The sequence below is a fragment of the Lactuca sativa genome, chromosome 6 (assembly GCF_002870075.4).
Source record: "Lactuca sativa cultivar Salinas chromosome 6, Lsat_Salinas_v11, whole genome shotgun sequence".
Classification (NCBI taxonomy): domain Eukaryota; kingdom Viridiplantae; phylum Streptophyta; class Magnoliopsida; order Asterales; family Asteraceae; genus Lactuca; species Lactuca sativa.
The window spans coordinates 147,049,209-147,061,783 of record NC_056628.2 but is presented as its reverse complement, the minus strand read 5'-3'; the positions used below and the strand labels follow the sequence as shown (position 1 = coordinate 147,061,783).

The 12,575-nt window shown below is 25.7% G+C and overlaps 1 protein-coding gene across 1 annotated transcript; it reads left to right on the top strand.

Moving 5' to 3' along the window:
- Nucleotides 1-10,610: 10,610 nt before the first annotated feature.
- LOC111890508 (uncharacterized) lies at nt 10,611-11,277 on the top strand. The gene has a single exon (XM_023886614.3). It carries the CDS (start codon nt 10,675-10,677, stop codon nt 11,119-11,121), a length of 447 nt encoding a protein of 148 aa, XP_023742382.1. The 5' UTR covers nt 10,611-10,674; the 3' UTR covers nt 11,122-11,277.
- The last annotated feature ends 1,298 nt before the right edge of the window (nt 11,278-12,575 follow it).

Here is a 12,575-nt window from a genome sequence, read left to right as displayed (position 1 = left end):
CCCATGGGAGAACTACATGAAAACAAAGTTGATCACAGGAACACCCGTTCAACTTTTAAGGCAATATGAAAAAAAAAGTCAAAAGTTGAAAGGGCATAGTTGCTTGAAAATGTAAGCCTATATTCTTCTTGCCTTTGTGTTAATACCATAATAGTAAAATGTTATTATAACTATTTGATTCCTCTATTACTAATAGCAATTTAGCATAACATGTACTTAAAACAATCATACGTCTCAATTCTCAACCACAACAAGAAGTTTATCAGTTTTTTATCATGTTAAATCTTGAATTCTTTGCATAGTTATGATTTTCTTTTGCACTAACAAAAAATGTGTCTTTTTCACAGGATGGTCCTTCTTATATTCATGTTTTTATTAGCATCTTGCGCAACATACAAAAAGAGGATAAGTTGAATATGTGTTGGGTTTAATCAATGAGATGCTTACAAGTTTCATTTCATACTTTCTCATGATATAAGTTCATCTTGTAATCATTTGACCTAATAATTATCTATTTTTACAGCAAACCCTAAAAGGGCAAAATTGTTTCATGAAAAGGTTCTTGCAGATGAAGATATCTACGAACGATTCCTGAGGTTTTTTCTCTTTTAATTTCAAAAAGAAACCTTTTTTTATTTTTGCATAATATATGCATTGTTAACACATCCAAATCCTTTTGCACTACAGATTGTTATGGGAAGGTAGTTGGTTTATACAAGAGAAGAGCTCTAAGATACTCACTTTGATAGTGAGGTACCTAAATAAACATTCATAATACAAAATTACAAAAGGGTTTGTTTATTAAATGGTATTCTTTTAAATCATATTAATTTCTATTTTCTTTTATATAGTGCTAGGCCAAAGCAGAATGGTCCGAATGCAAATGGAAAACCCACGAATTCAAAGAAGAAAATCACTGCAAGTGATGATGTTTTGAAAAGATTAGTGGAATGGATTTGTATTCAGTTTTGTTATGAACTATATTATAATGTCTATAAGTAGAAAAATAGTTAAATAATTTAAAAAAAATAGTTCCAAAATTCAATATAGGTTTAGCTAGAGGAATGTTTGCTCATTCATTATAAACAAGACATGACTATTATACTGCAACAATTTTTTATTCTTCTTTTCTTTTACAAATTGGATTCTAATTAAGTTATTATGAAATTGGTTCATTTAAACTATTTGTCCCAATATGAGTATGACCATTGATGTACATCACTAGAGACTTGAAACACAGTTGGATGTTAACATTATACCATTTTTAGAGTATAGTTATTTGATCCGATGGAGATAGAGAATTCGTTCCCAGAGAAAAAAGGCAATGTTCATTTATGGAATGGAGATGAATATGGGCTTACGTCGGTAAGTTTGCAAAGATACATAGAGAAGAAGCTCCCATTTATTCTTTACCATGAGCTACCAGGTGTTGGCAATTTGCTACCATATGATGATGGTAAGAAATATGCAATTGAAAAGTCACTTATGATAGGAATAGTTTTGGTGTTTTACACATAATCATCCAGGAGATTCATCTCTTAGAATACACCACACCCCACTACTCACCTCTTCTTCCTTCAATTCCACCATCTAAGTTATACCATTTTTTTGCTTGACCTTCATGAATATGGCTTTCATTAATTAAATAACTTGTTATTACAATCCAATTGATATCCCTTGACATGGGTGTACTTATTGATGGATAAAAATATCATGAAAAGTTGAAGATCGACTCTAGACTACTCAAGGAGGTGACTGAATCAGACAAACAAATCAATATGTTCATTAATGAGATCCATACTGCTGTTGGGATAGGTATTTGCTTGAACCCAGGATAAACTTTTCATTTTGTGAAATATGATGTTTTTGGCTAATCGTTGGGGTCAAGATTTTGAAAAACTATACACCGAATATGAAAAATGCCCAACTTCATTTATCAAAAATTGAAATTTTTATATTAAAGATTAATTTGATTGAATAATGGTGTATTTTTCTTGTATATACAGGGGAAAGCAACAAAAGTTGTCAAGGAACAAAATCTTTGGTTTAAAATTCTCACATCCCAGATTGAAGCCAGAACCTCTTATATGCTTTTCAAGGTATTTTATTTTTAATATATGGTATTGTGGTTACCTTTTTAATTATTTTTTTTTCTTCTTAGGACACATGTAATAGAAAAAGCGACCAAGAGAATCTTGGTACCAAAAAGTCTTCAAACCTATGTACTGAGATTATCGAGTACACAAGGCCAACGAAAATTGTTGTATGTAATCTTCCATCTATTGCATTAGCACAATATGTTAGAGAAAAGGTACAATGGCTGATATACCCTCTTAAACCCTATCAATATTTTTTCTAAAATTCCATTTATGCCCTCTTGTAGGATGTTCCAACAGAATCCTAGTCATTAAAGCTTGTTGGCAGCAGAAGCTCAACAGTTGAACAAAGACATATTTAAATCTTATAGTGACCATGCTTCATTGTCTAAGATAATCACACGCTACAACATTTGAAAACATTTATCCTCATCAACTACCATTACAAGGTATTCTTAAAAATCTTCTATGGTTCTATGTACGTATTAAATTATACAATCTAACATATTTGTAGGAAATCCAAAAAAAAATATTAATTCCACATAATGTTCTTAATTTACATGTGAATCACATGTAATTCATATGTAATTCATATATTAGTCACATGTAAATCACGAGTGAAACACATATGAATTACATGTGATTCACATGTAAATAACATGTAACTTACATATGAATTACATGTGATTCCCATGTAAATCGAATGTAATTCACATATGAATCACATTTGATTCACATGTAAATCACGAGTGAAACACATATGAATTACATGTGATTCACATGTAATTACATATGATTCACATGTAATTCACATATGAATTACATATGATTCACATGTAATAACATGTAATTCACATATGAATTACATGTGATTCACATGTAATTCACATATGAATCACATGTGATTCACATGTAAATAACGAGTAACAGACATACAAATTACATGTGTTTCACATGTAAATAACATATAATTCACATATGAATTACATGTGATTCAAATTTAATTCACATATGAATCACATGTGATTCACATGTAAATCACGAGTTTAACACATATGAATTACATGTGATTCACATGTAACTCACATATGAATCATATGTGATTCACATGTAAATCACAAGTGAATCACGTATGAATAACATGTGTTTCACATGTAAATTACAAGTGAATCACATATGAATTACATCTATATTCACACATGCATTTTTTGTGAGTGTTCTTCGCTATATATATTTTTACAATTTTTTTTTGTGAATTTCACATTTGAATCTTAAAAGATACAGTCACATGTGAATATCACATTATATAATCATATGTGAATCTTACATGATATATATATATATATATATATATATATATATATATATATATATATATATATATATATATATTTGTGAGTTTTCTTGCATTAATCAATTTTTTTTTATTTTCTTGTAGATTTGGAAGAATTTGTGGAAAATACTGAAGATGTGAAAAGTGATAAACTGAAGAAAATATGTAAATATTCACATGAATACTTGAAAATGATTTGAAATTTTGTAGCATTTTTTGTTTTTCATATTTAATTTTGCATCGAATAAAATACTTGTATAATTGTGTTTATAGATTAGTAATAAAAATGAGTTTTTTATTTATTTTTTTTTATTTTATGATTTTGTTATGAATATTATAGTATAAGAAATATGCATATATGCACCTGAAAAGATATGTATATATACACCTAAAATGTTGATTTTGTTTTGTTAAAAAACTGATAGTTTTTTTTTTAAATATTCTAGTTTTTTTTACTGTTTTAAAAACATTGCAGTGTTTTTTTTTTTAAAAAAAAATCAACTTTTTTTTTATTCATGTTTTCTAAAAAACGAAAATAACTATTTTTTTAAAAAAATCCAAAAATTACATTAATTATGTTAATTTTTAGATATTTTTATTAATAATTCTAATAACACAAAAATCAAACATTAAATGAGATAGGTAAGATGACGATCATGCCCTTAATGAGTTAATTTTGATGTAACGCTCCACCTTTAGCTCTTGTGTTCTAGGGAAACTATGAATTCACAACGTATCTTACCACTATATATATACTAGACGAATGCTCACACGTTGCGCAGAAACACCTATACAGTTGAAGTCTTTACACATATCTGGTTTTTAAATGTAACAATAACGTTATTATAAATTTTGATATAATAGTTTGTATACTAAATTGATATAATATATTAATTATTTTGAATTATATGATAATATATATCTATTATAACTGCATCTTAATCGTTTGAATGAATCTACCCGCAAGTTACATATGAATAAAATTAAATAGAATATATGGCTTAATGTTATTTATAGTTGTTATTGTTAATTAAGTTTTTAAAATTTATTTTCTTAATGTTTTAATTTCTATCATTATAATTATTTAAAATATCAAACATTGTTTTTTTGATTTTAAAGGTATCAATATAATTATTTATATAGAGTTATTTTTAACTATTGTTATTATAAGTTATTTTAAGCTACTTATTTCAAAACTTTTAACGATTATAAAAATATATTTAGGAAATATATTTGTTTAATTGAGATTACAATTTAGTTTTTGTATTTATCACTACAATTTATCACTTTTAACTATTTACAAAATATTTTTTGGTTTTTTAAGTGGAACTGAAATTTATATTTAAGTTGACACTATAATGTTATATTTAAATTAACAATTTAAATATTTTGTCCAGACTGTATAAAAGTTGTAGTTTTAAACTGATAATGGTTTACATACAACAACATTTTAAATCAAATAAATTAAGTATAACATGTTAGAAGTTAAATACATAACTTTATAAGTAGAAATAAAGATATTATTTTAAAATTAAAATTTAGTTTATTTATGATTACACTTTAGGTTTGATATTTATTTAACCTTATTAACCAACTTATAATCATTATTAGAAAGACATAATATTTATCACTTTTAACTATTTACAAAATATATTTTGGGTGGTTTAAGTTAAACTTAAATTTTTATTGAAGTTACCCTATAATGTTATATTTAAATTAATAATTTAATTATTTTATACAAATTGTTCCAAAATTGTATCTTTAAAATTATAACGGTTTACATCCAATAATATATTAAAACTAATAAATTAAGTATAATATGTTAAAAGTTAAAAAAACATAACTTTGTAAATAGAAGTAAAGATATTATTTTAATATTGAAATTCAGTTTATATATAATTACATTTTAGGTTTGATATTTATTTAACATTATTAACCAACTTATAACTATTATTATAAAGAAATTGAAAATTCATGTAAGTTTCAAATGAATGTGTGAAAAGAAAAATGCATGAGAGTTTCAAATGAATGTGATGAAAAGAAAAATGCTTCCTTTATACGTAGACTATGCGAATGCTCGCGCATTGCGCTGAAACACCTATATAGTTGAAATCTTTACAAACATATATTTTTTAATATAACAATAATGTTGTTATTAAATTTGATATAATAATTAATATACTAAATTGATATAATATATTGATTATTTTGAAGTATATGATAATATATACATCTATTATAACTATATAATCTCAATTGTTTGCATAATTTCTACCTGCGATTTATTCATGAATAAAATTAAATATAATATATGGTTTAATGTTATTTGTAGTTGTTATTGTTAATTAATTTTTAAAATTTATTTGTTTAACATTTTAATTTTCTATCATTATAATTATTTAAAACAACAAACATTGTTTTTTGATTTTAAAGGTAACAATATAATCATTTATATAGAGTTATTTCTAACTATTGTAATTATATATTATTTTAACCTACTTATTTGAAACTTTTAACGATTATAAAAATATCTTTAGAAAATATTTTAGTTAAATTGAGATTACAATTTAGTTTTTGCATTTAGCACTACAATTTATCACTTGTAACTATTCACAAAATATTCATTGTGGTTTTTAAGTGGAACTGAAATTTATATTTAAGTTGACACTATAATGTTACATTTAAATTAACAACTTAAGTATTTTGTCCAAATTTTTCAAAAGTTGTAGCTTTAAACTGATAATGGTTTACATACAACAACATATTAAAGTTAATAAGTTAAGTATCATATATTAAAAGTTAAAGTCATAAATTTATAAGTAGAAGTAAAGATATTATTTTAATATTGAAATTTAGTTTATTTATTATTACACTTTAGGTTTGATATTTATTTAACCTTATTAACCAAATTATAATCATTATTAGAATGACACTACAATTTATCACTTTTAACTATTTACAAAATATTTTTGGGTTGTTTAAGTTAAACCAAAATTTATATTTAAGTTGACCCTGTAATATTATATTTACATTAATAATTTAAGTATTTTATACAAATTGTTCAAAAGTTATAGCTTTAAAATGATAATGGTTTACATCCAACAATATATTAAAATTAATAAATTAAGTATAATATGCTAAAAGTTAAAAAAAAACATAACCTTATAAGTAGAAGTCAAGATAGTTTTTTATATTGAAATTTAGTTTATATATTATTACACTTTAGGTTTGATATTTATTTAACCTTATTAACCAATTTATAATCATTATTAGAAATAAATTGAAAAGTCATGGGAGTTTCAAATGAAAGTGGTGAAAAGAAAAATGAATGGGAGTTACAAATGAATGTAATAAAAGGAAAAATGCTTCATTTATAATATAGTATGATATATATATATATATATATATATATATATATATATATGTGTGTGTGTGTGTTGCTATTTAGACACACTATTGACACTTTTATAAAAAATCAACCAAAAATTAACTGATTATAATCAGCTTTTCCGGAAACAATGCAATTTCAGCCAATTAAAATATTTAAAAAATTAATTAGGGTGTCCATATTGGAATATGATGTGTCTTTTTAGCCAACCCCATATATATATATATATATATATATATATATATATATATAGTTTTGTTCATATATAACTTCTAAATATTGTATGAATGTATGACTATTTCTTGACCAATCAATACGTATGGGCATTATAGTAAATTTATTAATTAATTAATTAACTACCCAAAATTATAAGACTATAATTATGGAGTTAAGTTGATAATCTTTATATATTATTAAAGATTTATTTATTTGATCATAGGTAAAATCCTTTTACGCTCAAATCCTCTTACTTAGTCTTCTCCATCTTGCCTTCATGAATCATCCATAGAACGCTATGACCAGATCACCTTCATCATCCAGCCACCATAACCTCTCTTAAACAACCCTATAACAACACCTTCTACCCCATTACTAAATTCATTATTGAAGAAGCAACCATTATAACAAGACATGGTCGATTAGGGCCCGGATCTACTAAAATATCTTGTACAACTTAAGAATTAACCATGTCCTCGATCTTAAAAGACAGAAGCAAGGTCAAATGTGGCCGATTAGGGCTTAAATCAGAAGAAAGATCAAGTGGTTGTGTACCCAAATCGGCATCAAGTGGTTTTCCATCTGTTGAGGATTGTTTCACCAATCGATAATCTCGCAACCAAAACTTTGTATTCCATTATCAATCTACAACCATTGCCAAAGAACTGTCAACCATTATACATTGAGGAATTGTCCATTTATTCTCACACTAAAAAACAGGAGCATTGTAACGTCTGAAATCAGGAAATTGGAAGTGTAGGAAAAAAAAGAATGAAGGTTCGGTGATCGGGTTCTAAGTTACGTATGGATTTCTAAACGAAGGTTAATAATACAACTGATTTTCCATTAACACGAAATATTGATGACATCGAAGCTCCCTGTAAGGTTAGATATTCTTTTATTCTTCAAGATTTATACACTAAAAGTCATGATCATGGCTTTTATTATTAGTGATTAAATGTTAACTTTCTTGAAAAAAATTAAAGATAGTGTAATATTAGATGCAAAAATCGTAAATAAAAACAACATTCTAGGAGTTTTAGATATTTTAATGCAACATGAGTTTTTTTTTTGTTTACAGCTAGTTGATCTTCACAATGAAATTTGGTTGTGAAACAGCCGAATTATAATATTTTTGTGTGAAGCGGTGTTGGGGTTTTTGTTCCTATGTTTTTGATTAACACATGAAATTTCAAAAATAGTATATTGAAGCATTCAAGTTTGTGTTTGTTTAACAAATAAAATTTAAAAGGAAAATCTATTGAAGCTCTCAAATTCTTTTAAAACAAAATAGTCATATCCATTAAGAATTAGACAATTATATTATTTAAGAATAAGGCATATATAATCCAGTCTCACTCTTAAATTAGTTTAGAAATAAATATTTCATTCTTAAATCATTTAGTATGAAGTCTTATAGAATGGTGCTTGACCAAATAGGAAAAAAAAATATACTTGTAATGTTTGTACATAAACCCAATACAATATTTGTTGATGATGTAATTTGATTTTTTCTTTATACTAGTTTGATTACATAAGGAGTTTTAAATGATTAAATTTAAATGAGTTATATTCTTATAGAATAGAAGTTGTCAAATCCCAATTCTTATCAGGTTTCTTAAAATAGTAAATAATTCAGTTTCAAATAAGTCTGCAACCTACATATGAACACAAAATTGTAAATTTGTTGTTTAAAGAATGGCGCATGTAATTCTAACTACCGGTAAATATCTCTTTCCTAAGCAATTTGTTTAAATTCTTAAAGAATGGTATATGAAAATAATATTTATGCTTAACGAATTATTATTTGTTTGTATTTCCATAATTTTATTTATATTAGAAAAGTTTAGGTCTAATCCTATTCTTAATGATTTTTAAAGAATGAGAATGTTGTAAATAATGGTGTATGCACATTTATATGAAATTTTCATATGTACTAGAACTTTAATGTTTCAAGTTTGATAGAAAACATTTTTTTCCCTAAGATTTGGTGTTTTTATATCATTCTTAAAAAATATGCTTACATTCTTGTAGAATATGCATAAAGCTTTAAATTCCTTTTCACATTGTTACATATTCTGATAGTGGTCATAATATTGTTTTCAACTTTTTTTTTCTTCATGCAAAATAATGGAATGCATATTGGAAACTAATTCTTGAATGAAATGCATTTCAAGTTTGATAGAAAACATTTTTTTTCCTAAGATTTGGTGTTTTTATATCATTCTTAAAAAATATGCTTACATTCTTGTAGAATATGCATAACGTTTTAAATTCTTTTTCACATTCTTACATATTCTGATAGTGGTCATAATATTGTTTTCATTTTTTTTTGTTCATGCAGAATAATGGAATGCATATTGGAAACTAATTCTTGAATGAAATGCATAACAATGGAATTCAGAATAGAAACCGATTCTTCATGAGAAAAAACTAAACTGGAACCGATTCTTGAAGAATAATACACATAATTGAAGTTGGTGTTTGAAGATCATGATGCAGACAAGCGAAATATTAATTTGGATTTGAAATGTTAATTTTCAAAACTGTTAATTATTATTTTTTAAGTTTGATTTGAATTTTTTCTTGAAATTTTGGTTTGTATCCCTTTATATATGCAATTTCCAAATTTTTTATATAACAAAATGTCCAATTTGCCCGTATTGGAGTTTTAAATATAAAAAAGAATTAATTTTTTTTAATTAATTACCCTGCTATTTTTCATCTTAACCACTCAATGTTTTAATCAAATAGACTTAAAATGGTCATATATTCATACAATAGTTATGATTCAAATTTAATCTTAGCCCTATATATATATATATATATATATATATATATATATATATATATATATATATATATATATATATATATATATATATATATATGGAAAAGTTCAATAGATAACCATAATTATGGGTTCTTCAGGGAACCAATTTTTTTTTTTTTTTCAATTTCTAAAGCTTATTCTTTATCGAAAAAAAAAATCTAAAAATATCTAAATTCATATATTAACATTGTGAATGTGAAAAATATTTTTCGGATTCACCATGTGAATCCAGATTGACGTTGTGAATTTTCGAAGATTGACATTGTGAATTTGACGTAAAAAAAATCAAATTTTATATCATTGGAAAAGGGATATAAAGTAATAAATTGCTGTATTTTTAATCTTTTTTAATAAAAAAATAAGTTCTAAAAGTTGAAAAAAAAGATTAGTTCATTGGTTACTTGGTTAATTATTGTTCTCTATTGAACCTCGATATATATATATATATATATATATATATATATATATATATATATATATATATATATATATATATATATATATATATATATATATATATATATATATATATATATATATATATATATATATATATATATATATATATATATAAAAGTTAAGTTTCTGCTATGAGCCTCATCGATGTTTGCGAAGCACAAATGTAGGTGGCTTACCACCAAAGAACCATAACTTAATTAGGTGAACAACATTTTCAACCAAACCCCATGTCAGCTCAACCCCTACCAAACCTATTTTGTCTATAAAACCCAGCAATATTGGGCCACTACCAAGCATTCAACTTAAAGATCAATACATACAGCTCACAAAAGAAAAAAGAAAGAAAACAATGGCAGACGACAGAGCTGGGGCCGAGATCGTGTACGGTGCTGAAGAATGTCATCGCCATTCCATTGATCTCCTTGAAGAACTCGGTTTCCCAAAAGGCGTTCTCCCACTCAAAGATCTTGTGGAGTGTGGGAGAGTTCGTAAAACCGGTTTTGTTTGGATGAAGCAGAAGGGTCCATATGAACACTTTTTTGAGGAGACTAATACACGTGTTAGCTATGCAACTGAAGTGACGGCCTATATTGAAAAATATAAGATGAAGAAAATGACCGGAGTTAAAAGCAAACAATTGTTGATGTGGGTGCCTATTGTTGAGATGAGTATGGAAGATGAAAAAAGTTCCAAGATTTACTTCAAGATACCGGTTGGAGTTGGTAAGTCCTTTGCGGTGACTGCATTTATGACCGACGAAGAAAAAAAGAAATATCTTCTTGAGCATTCAAAGTAAACGAGGTTTAAGTTATATTATCATCAGTGTCTTCTTATATTATAATTTTATGTAAGCTGACATCTTTATTATATTTGAGAATCATACATATATACGAAACTTTATATTATGCAATTCAATAAAAAGTACACAGTTAGCTGGTTCGGTGAATCAATATTACTTTAATACTATTGTATTTGATATATATATATATATATATATATATATATATATATATATATATATATATATATATATATATATATATATATATATATATATATATATATATATATATATATATATATATATATATAAAGAGAGAGAGAGTGTGTGTAACGCCCTATTTTTGTACTAGGTACATCCCACAAATTTCATTATTTACAATCGTATAAAACATTTTGACGTACCTTTGCATACTCGAATACAACTAGTTATCACAATGAGTTGTATTACATTCCTGACATTAGATACAAGATCCGAGTCGGATGCGACAACAACCTAACCTACAACACAACAACAACATATACTATTACACAACACTCGTAGTAATTTTCACTACTTAACTACTATTTAACACTTATAGTCAACATATTTGACTATCACAAAATACTCGACTTATGACTCAACCTAAACGCTTCCGCTACGCCATTCTTATCTTACATCAATGATCTTACGCGGAGTAGGTATTGTCATGTGGCACTAATAAGACTTACCAATAATCATCCACAATTTCAACTCTCTCTCACTCTCTCACTGTGTGTGTGTGTGTGCGCGCGCGCGTCTATGTGTGTGTATGTGTGATGTTTATTAGTTATATAAATTTTAAATATTTATTTATAGTTTTATAATTATAAATGATAAATAGTTATTTATAGTTATATAATTATAAATCGTTAAATAGTTGTTTTGTTGTCAAAAATGATATATATATATATATATATATATATATATATATATATATATATATATATATATATATATATATATATATATATATAGACACACACACATACACACACAAACAAACAAACACACACACACACACATACAAATCTATTTAGACTATTACATATATTTGGAATTGTTGGTTTTACGTTGGTTAAGACCTGGTTTTACTTAATATAGATTCGTTATGTTGTCCGATTTTTGTACGGTTATTAAGAACGGTCGAACCTTTTGTCTAGTACCTTTATTACTTAAAACTTAAGGCACACAAACACTCACTTTTTGATCTGTTCGACTCAAGGAGTGTCACACCCCCGGCCAGCGGCAGAAACGTTGGGTCGTGCGACGTTAGAACGTTGGATCATAGATATTGAACATACATTAAAAAATACAAAACAATATACAACATAAATATCACTTCCATTATGGGTAAAAATATTACATCAGAATATATTTTTCTGAAATACTATGATTTCTAATACAAAAAGTACCTTGAAAGTTTGACATAACTATAACGATAACAAGTC